At 38.6% G+C, this 15,398-nt stretch overlaps 1 protein-coding gene across 3 annotated transcripts in view; it reads left to right on the forward strand.

Annotated features, from left to right (window-relative positions):
* The window catches only part of METTL15 (methyltransferase like 15), a 370,942-nt gene that overhangs the window by 224,436 nt on the left and 131,108 nt on the right, over positions 1-15,398 (forward strand). The window contains exon 6 of one of the 3 annotated variants that reach the window (XM_036861554.1): positions 12,240-12,334. The exons of the other annotated variants lie outside the window; for them this stretch is intronic. Within the exon in view, the coding sequence (XP_036717449.1) occupies positions 12,240-12,253 (14 nt within the window). The 3' untranslated portion in view covers positions 12,254-12,334. Of the gene's footprint in view, positions 1-12,239; positions 12,335-15,398 lie in introns of those variants that run through there. 3 annotated transcript variants of the gene reach the window in all.

The following is a 15,398-nucleotide window of genomic DNA, read 5'->3' on the forward strand; positions in this document are numbered from 1 at the left end:
TTAACATCTGTCACCGTACATTGTTCAAAATTGTTTTTTCTCATGATGAGAACTTTTAAGATCTAGTCTCTTAACAAGTTTCAAATATGCAACACAGTATTATTAACTATAGTCATCATGCTGTACATTACATCTCCATGACTTATTTATTTAATAACTGGAAGTTTGTATCTTTTGACCCCCTTCACCCGTTTCTCCGATTCCCCCCACCCCCTCCCTCTGGAAACCACCGATCTGTTCTCTGTATCTATGAGCTCATTTTGTTTTTCTTTTTTAGATTCCACTTGTAAGTGAGATCATACTGTATTTGTCTTTCTCTTACTTATTCCACTTAGCATAATGCCCTCAAGTCTCATCCCTATTGTAGCAAATGGCAAGATTTCATCCTTTCCTATGGCTGAATAATATTCCACTGTGTATGTATGTATACACGTGTATGTGTGTGTATCACATTTTATTTATCTATTTATCCATTGATAGACACTTAGCTTGTTTCCATATCTTGACTATGGTAAATAATGCTGCAGTGCTGCAGTGAACATGGAGGTGTATATATCTTTTCAAGTTAGTTTTTTCTGTTTTTTTTTTAGATAAACACTCAGAAGTAAAATTGCTGGATCATACAGTAGTTCAATTTTTAATTTTTGAGGAACCTCCATGTTGTTTTCCATAGTGGCTGCACCAGTTTACATTCCCACCAACAGTGCACAAGGGTTCCCTTTTCTCTACATCCTAACCAACATTTGTTATTTCTTATCTTTTGATAACAGCCACTCTTACAGGTGTGAGATGACATCTCATTGTGGTTTTGATTTGCATTTCCCTGATGATTTGGATTTCAAGATCTTTGAGATAAAAAACCTTATCTGTCTTTTTTACTGCAGTGCCCAGGATAGCTAATACAGTGCCTGGCACACATTAGACACTCACTACGTGTTTGTGGAATGAATTACAAATGTTACATTGAACATTTTAAAATAATACAAAAGTAAAGAAAAGTAGTTTATGCTCTTTCTGAGAAGAAATTGCTCAGGCATATTTATATGAAGGCATAAAAAGGAGGTAGGAGAAAGGTCTCCCTATAGGAAAGGTTCTAAAGGCCAGGGTTTGTTTAGAAAGATAGCCAAGCCAGAAGCTCTGACTGAGGTGTACAATGGCCTGGCATTCTCTGACCCCAAAGGTGGCTCCTGTCAAAGCAGTGACATGAATTCTCATTTGGCAGAGTATTTCAGACCAGATGAACCATGCCAAACCAAAAGGCTGGGAACAAAAGTATCATTTTAATGATGTCATTTTGTAGAGCTATCTCGAATGATTTCACAGGTTAATACCAGCATCTCTTGGTATTTAGAGCTAACTACCTTTAAGCCATAATTTGTCATCTTCAAATTAATCGGAGACCCAGATGGCATCCTGGCTGAACCAGGATGTGCTCCTGGGAAGAAGAGGCATTACCTGGCATGGTTGTAGCTGACACAGGCCCCGGTATGCTGGCCTCAGGACTCATTTCTTGAGGAGACTGGGCACATTCAGCTCCACACTTGGGCCTGGTTCCATGGACATGTCCAGAACCTCACAGCTGCTAATACCATCCTGGCTCACTCCAAACAGAACATTTTTCTCTTTTCATGTCCTGCTTCTGGTAGGCAGAACTTTTGCTTACAACTTTGGAAGGAGTATATCACTTATAGGCTGGTAGAATAGACTGAAGGACAGTAAACTTTGGATTTACACGTGGCTCTCTGGCTTTACCACTTAAAAATTCTACGATCTTTGCAAAATCACTTAACGTGACTGAGATTTTCTCCTCTATAAGTGCAGAAGATATCACTAAATAGAGTATTTCTGAGGATTCCATAAAATAGTGTGTATGAATGTGTTTGACACATAAATATTTCCTTTCCTTCTCCCTCTCTTTTTTCTTTCTCATGTAATTGATGTATAATGTCTCTGGGTACTGGCAGAACCAGCATTAGTGGTCAGAAACTGGTTCTCAAGCCACGTAGTCTTGAGTTCCCATCCCAGGATTCCCTGTCCACCTCTACGTTCACTGACTACACTAAGATGTGGTGGGAGGTTTGAATGAAACTAAGCCACAAATTAGGACTAAGTGACTTTGATCATCTGACCTAGTGCAAAGAAATATTTATTTCTTTCTTTTAAATTTATTTAGTTTAATTTATTTATTTTTGGCTGCATTAGGGCTTTGTTGCTGTGTGTGGGCCTTCTCTAGTTGTGGCAAGTGGGGGTTACTCTTCGTCACAGTGTGCAGGCTTCTCATTGCGATGGCTTCTCTTGTTGCAGAGCATGGGCTCTAGGCACGCGGGCTTCAGTAGTTGTGACGCGTGGGCTCAGTAGCTGTGGCTCGTGGGCTCTAGAGCACAGGCTCAGTAGTTGTGGCACACGGGCTTAACTGCTCCATGGCACATGAGATCTTACTGGACCAGGGATCAAACCCGTGTCCCCTGCGTTGGCAGGCAGATTCTTAACCACTGTGCCACCAGGGAAGTCCGAAATCTTTATTTCATTAGGCATTGCCTTAGAGTTTAGTACATCTTCTCTCTAAGGGCACTTCTTGTACTGTTTCCAAAGAAATCAACCAGCAAAGAGAGAGGAATAGTATACATATGTCAGGTGTAGTAGACAGAATTTTGATCCCATGACTTTTTCTCTCTCTGGTGTTACACCCATGTATATGTTACATGGCAAAAGGGACTTCACAGATGTAATGAAGGTTACTGATCAGTGGACCTTAAGATAGGGAGATTCCATTATCCCTTTAAAGCAGGAGGGGAAATCTGAGATATGCAAAACATGAGAATGATTCTGTGCTATTGTTGGGTTGAAGACACAGGGGACCATATGTCAAGGAAATGGGAATCTTAGTCCTACAGCCACGTGGAACTGGATTCTGCCAATAACCACTGAGCATGGAAGAGGATCCTGGGCCTCAACAGGCAGAGAACTGCAACCCTGACTGACACCTTGAGTTTACCCTTGTGAGACCCTAAGCACAAAATACAGTCATATCATGCTGTACTTCTGACCTACCAAAACTGTGAGATAATAAAAGGTGTTGTTTTAGGCCATTATATTTGTGGTAATTTGTTACAAAATCAATTTTTTTAAAAATACATCAGGCTTGCAACTTTCTCCAAAGCATGATAACAATAAAAATTAATCAGGAGGGGAACTTCAAGATGGTGGAGGAGTAAGACATGGATATCACCTTCCTCCCCACAAATACATCAAAAATACATCTACATGTGGAACATCTCCTATAGAACACATACTGAACGCTGGCAGAAGACCTCAGACTTCCCAAAAGGCAAGAAACTCCCCACATACCTGGGTAGGGCAAAAGAAAAAAGGAAAAACAGAGACAAAAGAATAGGGATGGGACCTGCACCTCTGGGATGGATCTGTGAAGCAGGAAAAGTTTCCACACACTAGGAAGCCCCTTCACTGGTGAAGACAGGGGGTGGGAGGGGGGGAAGCTTTGGAGCCACAGAGGAGAGTGCAGCAACAGAGGTGCAGAGGGCAGATTGGAGAGATTCCTGCACAGAGAATCAGTGCCAACCAGCACTCACCAGCCTGAGAAGTTTGTCTGTTCCTGGTGAGGACTGGGAGCTGAGACTTGGGCTTCGGAGCTCAGAACCCAGGGAGAAGACTGGGGATGGCTGCGTGAACACAGTCTGAAGGGGGCTAGTGCACCACAGCTAGCCGGGAGGGAGTCCAGGAAAAAGTCTGGAACTGCCTAAGAGGCAAGAGACAATTGTTTCGGGGTGCATGAGGAGAGGGGATTCAAAGTACTGCCTAAACCAGATCCAGAGATGGGAGCGAGTCGTGGCTATCAGTGCGGACACCAGAGATGGACATGAAACACTAAGGCTGCTACTGCTGCAACCAAGAAGCCTGTGTGCAAGCACAGGTCACTATCCACACCTCCCCTCCTGGGAGTCTGTGCAGCCTGCCACTGCCAGGGTCCCGTGATCCAGGGACAACTTCCCCGTGAGAACGCACGACGCGCCTCATGCTGTTGCAACATCACGCCAGCCTCTGCCGCTGCAGGCTCATCCCACATTCTGTACCCCTCCCTCCCCCCAGCCTGAGTGAGCCAGACCCCCCTAATCAGCTGCTAATTTATCCCCATTCTGTCTGGGTGGGGAAGAGATGCCCTCAGGGGACCAAATCAAAAGCTGAACCCCAGGAGCTGTGCGAACAAAGAAGAGAAAGGGAAATCTCTCCCAGCAGGCTCAGGAGCAGCAGATTAAATCTCCACAATCAACTTGATGTACCTGCATCAGTGGAATACCTGAAAGACAACAAATCATCCCAAAATTGAGGCGGTGGACTTTGGGAGCAACTGTAGACTTGAGGTTTGCTTTCTGCATCAAACTTGTTTCTGGTTTTATGTTTATCTTAGTTTAGTATTTAGAGCTTATTTTCATTGATAGATTTGTTTATTGATTTGGTTGCTCTCTTCCATTTTTAAAAAAAATATATTTTTTTTCCCTCTTTCTCTTTCGGTGAGTGTATATGTGTATGCTTCTTTGTGTGATTTTGTCTGCATACATTTGCTTTTACAATTTGTCCTAGGGTTCTCTCAGTCCATTTCTTTTTGGTTTGGTTTTTTTAGTAGTTTTTAGCACTTGTTATCACTGGGGGATTTGTTTTTTTGTTTGGTTGCTCTCTTCTTTCTTTCTGTTTTTTATTATTTTTAATTTTTAAATTTTTAATAATTTTTAAATTTTTTAAAATAACGTTATTTATTTTATTTATTTTTTCTTTCTTTTTTGTTCTCCCTTTTCTTCTGAGCTGTGTGCCTGATAGGGTCTTGGTGCTCCGGCCAGATGTCAAGCCTGAGCCTCTGAGGTGGGAGGGCCTAGTTCTGGACATTGCTCCACGAGAGACCACCCAGCCCTATGTAATATCAAATGACAAAGTCTCTGCCAGAGGTCTCCATCTCAACACTAAACCCAGCTCCACTCAACAACCAGCAAGCTACAGTGCTGGACACCCCAGGCCAAACAACTAGCAAGACAGGAACACAACCCCACCCATTAGCAGAGAGGCTGCCTAAAATCATAAGTTCACAAACACCCCAAAACACACCACTGGGCTTGGTCTGGCCAACCAGGAAGACAAAATCCAGTCTCATTCACCAGAACATGGACACCAGTCCCTTCCACCAGGAAGCCTACACAACCCACAGAACCAATCTTCCACACTGAGGGCAGACACCAAAAACAACAGGAACTATGAACCTGCAGCCTGCGAAAAGGAGACACCAAAAACAGTAAGTTAAGCAAAATGAGAAGACAGAGAAATATGCAGCAGATGAAGGAGCAAGGTAAAAATCCACCAGACCAAACAAATGAAGAGGACATAGGCAGTCTACCTTAAAAAGAATTCAGAGTAATGACAGTAAAGATGATCCAAAATCTTGGAAATAGAATGGAGAAAATACAAGAAACCTTTAACAAGGACCTAGAAGAACTAAAGAGCAAATAAACAATAATGAACAACACAATAAATAAAATTTAAAATTCTCTGGAAGGAATCAGTAGCAGAATAACTGAGGCAGAAGAACGGATAAGTGACCAAGAAAATAACTACCACAGAGCAGAATAAACAAAAAAGAATGTAAAGAATGTAGAACAGTTTCAGAGACCACTGGGACAACATTAAATGCACCAACATTTGAATTATAGGGGTAGCAGAAGAAGAAGAGAAAGAAAAAGGGACTGAGAAAATATTTGAAAAGATTATAGTTGAAAACTTCCATAATATGGGAAATAAAATTAAAGTCTAGGAAATGCAGAGAGTCCCATACAGGATAAATCCAAGGAGAAACACACCAAGACACATATTAATCAAACTAACAAAAGTTAAATTCAAAGAAAAAATATTAAAAGCAGCAAAGAAAAAGCAATAAATAACATATAAGGGAATCTCCATAGGGTTAACATCTGATCTTTCAGCAGAAACACTGCATGCCAGAAGGGAGTGGCAGGATACATTTAAAGTGATGAAAGGGAAAAACATAAAACCAAGATTCCTCTACACAGCAAGGATCTCATTCAGATTTGACAGAGAAATTAAAACCTTTACAGACAAGCAAAAGCTAAGAGAATTCAACACCACCAAACGAGCTTTACAACAAATTCTAAAGGAACTTCTCAAGGAAAGAAACACAAGAGAAGGAAAAGACCTACAATAACAAACCCAAAACAATTAAGAAAATGGTAATAGGAACATACATATGGATAACTGCCTTAAATGTAAATGGATTAAATGCTCCAACCAAAAGACATTGATTGGCTGAATGGAAACAAAAACAAGACCTGTATATATGCTGTCTACAAAACACCCACTTCAGACCCAGGGACACATACAGACTGAAAGTGAGGGGATGGAAAAAGATATTCCATGCAAATGGAAATCAAAAGAAAGCTGGAGTAGCAATACTCATATCACATAAAATAGACTTTAAAATAAAGATGATTACAAGAGACAAGGAAGGACACTACATAATGATCAAGGGATCGATCCAAGAATATATAACAATTGTAAATATTTATGCACCCAACATAGGAACACCTCATTACATAAGGCAAATGCTAACAGCCATAAAAGGGGAAATCGACAGTAACACAATCATAGTAGGGGACTTTAACAGCCCACTTTAACCAGTGGACAGATCATCCAAAATGAAAATAAATAAGGAAAAGCAAGCTTTAAATGACACATTAAACAAGATGGACTTAATTCGTATTTATAGGACATCCCATCCAAAAACAACTGAATACACTTTCTTCTCATGTGCTCATGGCACATACTCCAGGATACGTCATATCTTGGGTCACAAATCAATCCTTGGTAAATTTAAGAAAACTGAAATCGTATCAACTATCTTTTTCAAACCACAATACTATGAGACTAGATATGAATTACAGGAAAAAAAAAACTGTAAAAAATACAAACACATGGATGCTAAACAATACACTACTAAATAACCAAGAGATCACTGAAGAAATCAAAGAGTAAATCAAAAAATACCTAGAAAAAAATGACAATGAAAACACAATGACCCAAAACCTATGGGATGCAGCAAAAGCAATTCTGAGAGAGAAGTTTATAGCAATACAGTCCTACCTCAAGAAACAAGAAAAATCTCAAATAAACAACCTAACCTTACACCTAAAGCAATTAGAAAAAGAAGAACAAAAAAACCCCAAAGTTAGCAGAAGGAAAGAAATCATAAAGATCAGATCAGAAAGAAATGAGAAAGAAATGAAGGAAATGATAGCAAAGATCAATAAAACTAAAAGCTGCTTCTTTGAGAAGATAAACAAAATTGAAAACCATTAGCCAGACTCATCAACAAAAGAAGGGAAAAGACTCAAATCAACAGAATTAGAAATGAAAAAAGAGAAGTAACAAGTGACACTGCAGAAATACAAAGGAACATGAGAGATTACTACAAGCAACTATATGCCGATAAAATGGACAACCTGGAAGAAATGGACAAATTCTTAGAAATGCACAACTTCTGAGATGGAACAAGGAAGAAATAGAAAATATAAACGGACCAATCACAAGCACTGAAATTGAAACTGTGATTAGACATTTTCCAACAAACAAAAGCTCAGGACCAGATGGCTTCACAGGTGAATTCTATCAAACATTTAGAGAAGAGCTAACACCTATCCTTCTCAAACTCTTCCAAAATGCAGCAGAGGGAGGAACACTCCCAAACTCATTCTACAAGGCCACTATCACCCTGTTACCAACACCAGACAAAGACGTCACAAAAAAAGAAAACTACAGGCCAATATCACTGATGAATATAGATGCAAAAATCCTCAACAGAATACTAGCAAACAGAACCCAACAGCACATTAAAAGGATCATACACCATGATCAAGTAGGATTTATCCCAAGAATGCAAGGATTGGTCTGCTCATTTTTTCTATTTCTTCTTGATTCAGTCTCAGAAGGTTGTGCATTTCTAAGAATTTGTCCATTTCTTCCAGGTTGTCCATTTTATTGGCATATAGTTGCTTGTAGTAATCTCTCATGATCCTTTTTATTTCTTGTAGTAATCTCTCATGATCCTTTTTATTTCTTTTGATTTCCATTTGCAGTTGTTACTTCTCCTTTTTCATTTATAATTCTATTGATTTGAGTCTTCTCCTTTTTTTTCTTGGTGAGTCTGGCTAATGGGTTATCAATTTTGTTTATCTTCTCAAAGAACCAGCTTTTAGTTTTATTGATCTTTGCTATCATTTCCTTCATTTCTTTTTCATTGATTTCTGATCTGATCTTTATGATTTCTTTCCTTCTGCTAACTTTGGGGTTTTTTTGTTCTTTCTCTAATTGCTTTAGGTGTAAGGTTAGGTTGTTTGTTTGAGATGTTTCTTCTTTCTTAAGGTAGGATTGTATTGCTATAAGCTTCCCTCTTAGAATTGCTTTTGCTGCATCCCATAGGTTTTGGGTCACTGTTTTTTCATTGTCATTTGTTTCTAGGTATTTTTTGATTTACTCTTTGATTTCTTCAGTGATCTCTTGGTTATTAAGTAGTGTATTGTTTAACCTCCATGTGTTTGTATTTTTTACAGATTTTTTCCTGTAATTGATATCTAGTCTCATAGCGTTGTGGTCAGAAAAGATACTTGATACGATTTCAATTTTCTTAAATTTACCAAGACTTGATTTGTGACCCAAGATATGATGTATCCTGGAGTGTGTGCCATGAGCACTTGAGAAGAAAGTGTATTCTGTTGTTTTTAGATGGAATGTCCTATAAATATCAATTAAGTCCATCTTGTTTAATGTATCATTTAAAGCTTGCTTTTCCTTATTTATTTTCAGTTTGGATGATCTGTCCATTGGTGAAAGTGGGGTGTTACAGTCCCCTACTATGATTGTGTTACTGTCGATTTCCCCTTTTATGGCTGTTAGTATTTGCCTTATATATTGAGGTGTTCCTATGTTGGGTGCATAAATATTTACAATTGTTGTATCTTCTTCTTGGATTGATCCCTTGATCATTATGTAGTGTCCTTCTTTGTCTCTTGTAACAGTCTTTGTTTTAAAGTCTATTTTGTCTGATATGAGTATTGCTCCTTCAGCTTTCTTTTGATTTCCATTTGCATGGAATATCTTTTTCCATCCCCTCACTTTCAGTCGTATGTGTCCCTATGTCTGAAGTGGGTCTCTTGTAGACAGCATATATACAGGCCTTGTTTTTGTATCCATTCAGCCAGTCTATGTCTTTTGGTTGGAGCTGTTTCTGCATTCTTTTGTTCCCTTAAGATCATTAATTACTGAGACCTGTTCAAGGACAAACATTGTGGCCAGGCTTAGATCACAAAATGGCTTAGGCCAAAAATGGCTTCTCTTATATCAAGAAAGCCATGCCTGGTTCTCTTTCTCTATGTACCCCCTACCCTATCTGCTTACACTCTTTAAACAGTTGTCAGTTGCTCCCCATTTGTCAGCACATACTTAAGTTTTCACGGACTTGAGAATCAGCTGAGGTCGTTATTAAAAATCCCCAGGGCAATTTTTAACTCAACAAACTAAGCTGAATCTAGTGATCCAGAGAGCCCATTCTGAGAATCTTTGTTGAGCTCAACTTCAAGTTCATTAACTCTGCATACAAAATCCCTAATGACTTGGCTCTGGCTACTGCTCAAGCCACATCTTTTACTTTTTAATCCTAAAATTAACTCTCCAGTACTAGAACTTCACTTCTAGCCCCACACATTTTGAACTTTTGCTCTTTCCCTTTTTCCTTGAACACTTTCCCCTTTTCTTTTTCACCCAGTGGCTTCTGTGACCTTCACCTGCCTAATCCTGCCCAACTATATTAGTTATCTATTGCTGCATAACAAATTACCCCAACACTTTATAGCTTAAAGCAATGCTAATCATTTATGATTGTTGGGGTTATCTATGGATCAGGAATTTAGAAATGGTTTAGTTGGGCAGTTCTGCCTTGTGGGTCTTTTAGGGGTTGCAGTCAGATGTCATCTGGAGCCATTTGAAAGCTTAACTGTGCTGAGGGATTTGTTTCCAAAGTGGCACAATCACATGGTTGGCAAGTTGGGGCTGGCTGTTGGCAGGTGGCCTTTCTATATGTATATTATACATATATATGGTATATATGACATATTTAAAATATATGCTTAACATGGCATATGTGCATTGTGTATGTATACATATACATGTATACATATATATGCATATATGTATACATACAATATGCACATATATTCATTTTTAATATATACATTGTGTTATAATTACCTCTTTATGTGTCTGACTTCCATCAGGCTGAATACACTGTGAGTAGGGATCATGCCTTATTATTTTTGTAAGTCATGTTTTTCTCAAAGATTAATCAAGGAAGGGGGAAAGGAAGAAGACAAGGAGTTAAAGGAAGGAAGGGGCAATTCTGAGCAATCAGATTTGTTTGTCACAGGCCTCATGACACATAAGAATTCCAATTCTATTAATTAGCAGATGGTTAACAAAAATATCTTCATACAGGCAGTTGGGAAGGAGCAGGCAGAGTTAGAAAAACTTCCATCCACATCAACACAGATGTCGAGGAATGTGTGTGAACTTTGGCCTCATTCAGTCTGTACAGCTCTGACAATCATGTTCAGTCATATTTGGATCTAATTTTCTTTTCTGTCCTCTTTTTGATATTTCACTGACATACCCTGGCTCACAAGCAGGGGAGGATGGAAGTTATAAAAAGGAGTATGGTCTTGGAGATGGCAGAGGACAAGAGTTCTCAATACTAAAAAATTCCTAGAATGTTTCATGGATGTTTTTCAGTTCTAATCGTCCCATGCTGGGAGGTCCACATGGACTGGAGAAATTAGATTTTTTTCTTATAACATTATTCTCCCCTGAAAGAGACTTTTACACATTAAAGATATTAAGGATGCTTCATCTTTTTATTGACACTTGCTGTTCCATACTGGACATGGCTCTTATGGTTTTTCCAACAAAATTCTTACCTTGATTTCCTATAATCATTAGTTTGTGCTGGTCTTTCCCCAGGACTATGAAAGAGTCATGTGTTACTTATTTTTATGTACACATTATGGGGCCTGATACACAATAGAGACGCACTAAATATAAACAGAATGAATTAAATCATTTATTCTAAACAATCATAGTTAAGATTTCACCTTGGCAGACTTTTCCCCACCAAACACACAACTTATTGAAATCTGTAGAAACAGTGAGCTGATCCTTATTAATCGGTCATAGTTATAATAACGTAAAATATAAAGAAATCCATTTAAGTGAGTTTCTGCCACATGTATATTGTATATAGAGCATTATCTAACATAGTCTGGCAATTATCCTTTGCCCACAATTACTGTCTGCTTCGGAAGAGACCTTATTCTGCCTTCAGAATTTGGGGACCCAAGATTTCTTGTCTTTGGAGTTTAGTGTCAGGTGAAACACAAGGCTGACTCTGGTCTTCAGGGGAATGCCAGTCATCAAAATTTCACTGAGCATTTTCTAGGTGTCAAACACTGTGTTAAGGCACCAGGACAGCAAGATACAGTAAGTCCCCTACATAGGAACGAGTTCTGTTCCAAGAGTGCATTCATAAGTCTAATTTGTTTGTAAGTCCAACAAAGTTAGCCTAGGTACCCAACTAACACAATCGGCTATATAAGTACTGTACTGTAATAGGTTTATAATACTTTTCACACAAATAATACATAACAAACAAACAAAAAATAAAGAAAACATTTTTAATCTTACAGTACAGTACCTTGAAAAGTACAGTAGTACAGTACAACAGCTGGCGCTTCTTAGCAGTACCAGCTACATCACCGCTGCTTTTATGCTTGTTTCCGGACATCCTGGGCTTGAAATACAGATACTGTACTACTGTACCCTATACAGTACTGTACAATAAAGTACACAAAAGCACAACCACTTGTAGAGAGTACACGCATGTGACGATGTACGCCAGACACGTGAACTAAATTACGTGATTGGATATGCGAACGCACGTTGGCACGTTTGAAAGTTTGCAACTAGAAGGCTCTTATGCAGAGGACTTACTGTAATGAATACTGTGTCTGCCTTCTAGGAGAAAGTAGCTGACTTCCTCTATAACCCCTAGAGACTGAACAGAGGTTACTGTAGTGCTCATTGTGGTGCCTTGGCCTGATTCCCCATCCCACCTATTTCAGGACTGAAGCACTAACTCATCGGCTCTGTGTTGGTGACTGATAGCTTCTGGTTGAGTCCTCCTGGGAGACTGGCCTGATCTTGAAGGGAGCTGCCACACCCAAGGTTCTGTCCCAAGGTCAGTATGGAGATATAAAAGTCTGCCCCTGGCCCTGATTTGGGACAACTCTGCAGGATCATACTTGCTGCAAAGCTCCCAGTAGGATCAATTGGGCCTTCATTGTGACTGCTTTGCAGTTTGACTTCTCCCCTACCTCATTCTGCTTCCTTTACTCCCTCATGTGTGTTGGCCTTGAGAGTACAGCCCAATAAATCTTGTCTGCTTCCTGGTGAACGTGCCCTATGAAAGTCACGATACTTAGGGTATTGTTATGGGATAACCCCATGAAAGTCTGTATCAATATTATGCTTCGCTTCTAGGTTTATACATATATAAACCTTTCACAGGAGGAAACTAGCTTCAGCCAAGAATTCTGGGTAACACTAATAAAATATAACCTAACTGAACAATAGAAATTTAATTTACTTGTTTTAGTGTTTATCACACTTGCCTAAAACTCAGAGCTAAGACTCAGAATTGAAGGTATAATCAGTATTAGAACTCAGTACTTATGGTGTAAGTGTGGATTAGTTTCAATGCATTAAGACTAAAAGAATTTTATTCTCTTTTACCTATAGCAGCTGCTTTAAGAAAGGAAAAATGAAACTCTATTTTCATCCCTCTGAGGAAAATTTCTAGATAATACAGTCATATTGTATTTGCAGAAGGTGCTATTATAAAGCAATGTATGCAAAGTTCAAGGTTTTTAAAAAATCATTTGTCTTCATAGCACATATAGTGGAATATTAGTTAGCTATTTTTTATGATATCTAATTCAATACTGTAGTAGTGACATATACACACCAAGTGGTTAATACAAAGTTACTTACTTTATTTGTAAGTAAGTACAAGTAAGTACTTACTTTATTTCTCCCATAATACAGAACTCAATATATTAATGTATAAAATCTTCCTAATCTTTGAAAATGTCAAAATGCATCTGCTGATTGATAATAAAATGCCAAAAATTAAATAAAATAAATTTTACATATAATTTTTACAAACATTGGGGTATATAAATTCCCAGAAGTCTTTTTCTAAACTTTCTTTGGTTAACATGATAGAATGACAGATTGCTGTGTTTCTCAAACTATTTGTCAAGGTGGTACCTGAAGCCATAAGCTAAATATTTATATAGAACAGTATAGACTTTGAAATTTGCATGAACTTTTAAGAGAGGACATAAAACTTCAAAGAATTTTCTACAATGAGCTGGTTTTACCTTATCATATCATTCTTTTTTCTCTGCCTCCTCACATTGTTTGCTGCACTTAAGCAGTAAAGTTTGATAAAAATTGCTATGTAGATTTGATTGTGGATCATAAATTTGGCTTTTTGCTTAGAGATGGCCACAATTTATTTATGCAACCATCATTTATTGCTAACCTACTATGTGTGGCATTGTGTAAAGAAAGTTGTCTCCTCTTTACTCTGCTGCAGTCCTATACCGTATAAGGCAGCTTCCATTCAACCTCAGTAATCCAAGCTCTACTTTAAGCCTACACATTTTTAAACCTTTAAGAAAGCATGACTGCACTCAAAGTAATCAAAATGGAGGGGAGCTGTGACATCCTGGACTGGCCTTCAGCTCAGAGGTGAGCCACAGTGAGTGCTGAGGTCCAGCTCCTCAGATAAACAGTGAGCTGGCTTCCCCTAATTGAGCATCTCTCCAGGTGCTCTCAGGGCAAATAAATGAGACCTGATGTGGATAAGGTGAGAAATAGTTTAAAAACCAACCTGAATTAGTCAATGGAGTCTGAGTTGCCCCCAGCCCCACCCCTCTTTAGGTCCAGAGGTTACATATTTTCCTGACATTTCTGCATTCAGCTTTCTTGCTCAGCAAGCTTTGTAGAACCTGAGGGGTTTACATTACCCAGATGAGTGTGGAGGAAATCAAAGTTTCATCCACTGCTGTGGGTGGGCTTGGGCAAGGGAATGAAAATGTTTGCTAAATTTAGATGGCTCGTATAATGCTCACTACACACAACAACGTGTTTTCAGAACACTAAATTTGGAAATACAAGAGTTTCCCCCCTAAACAGCTTCACTCACCATTGAATTGAACAGAATTGAAAACACTTGAGAGCAGTGAATTATGTGAAGTCTTTTTAAGTGCAAGATTTCCATCGGACCAGGGTGACCAAAAATTAGGGTGTGTGAACAGCTGTCAAGAGGAAGTCATTTCTAATCTCTGTTTTAAAAATAGCCAACAACTTTTCATTACAGCAAACAATAGATTTTTATTTGGCAAAATTGCCCCCCCCAATAAATGACATGCTCAGTGGTGTGTCTTGTCATTTTAATTTTGACGAAAATCTACTGATTTCAAGTGGATGTGAGACTGCCATATTTGTGGTTTCGATCTAATGAAATGCCCAAGTTAGGGAATCAGTTATTTTCACAGGTATTATTATTACTTGCCTGAAAGAAGAATCAGCTGACTATGACTTTAAGAATATCTGCCTGGGTGATCCTTTTGGGGACCTTTACTTGTAGATTTCCCTTAAGAAGTAATACCTTAACCTATATTTTTAGTTAATTATCACTCAGGATTTTTTAAAATCATTTTCATATTTTCAAATTTAGAGAACTTCCTGACCCTCTCTCATGTTTTGTCTGATTTATACGTTTTTTTTTCTTTTTTTTGACCATACTGTTTTTTTTATCTCTTCTCTTTTATTGTGTAATCATTTTGATGATTGCTGTGTCATTTATTTAACATCTTTTTCTAATTTGCCTTTGCAATGAGGATTGTAAACAGCAACACCCGTTGAAACCCATACAAAGCAGCCAGTGCCACACTTTGGGGACAAATAGCTGAATGCTTTCATAGTGCTCTGCAGACCTGAACTTGGCCCTTCCTGACTCTCTTCTGGCTTTGGTGAAGATCTCAATCCTCATCTTGGCTGGCTAAAAGAGACTAAAAAAAAAAAAATACCCTGCTCCCTTATAATCCATAAACTCTAGAGGCCAAATTACGGTAGAGGAGGATACTTCAAGGATAGCTCAGAGAAGTTACTGCTATAACAACTTTATCTTGTTTTCAATATGCTTCAAAGTC

The sequence above is a fragment of the Balaenoptera musculus genome, chromosome 8 (genome assembly GCF_009873245.2).
Source record: "Balaenoptera musculus isolate JJ_BM4_2016_0621 chromosome 8, mBalMus1.pri.v3, whole genome shotgun sequence".
Taxonomy (NCBI): Eukaryota; Metazoa; Chordata; class Mammalia; order Artiodactyla; family Balaenopteridae; genus Balaenoptera; species Balaenoptera musculus.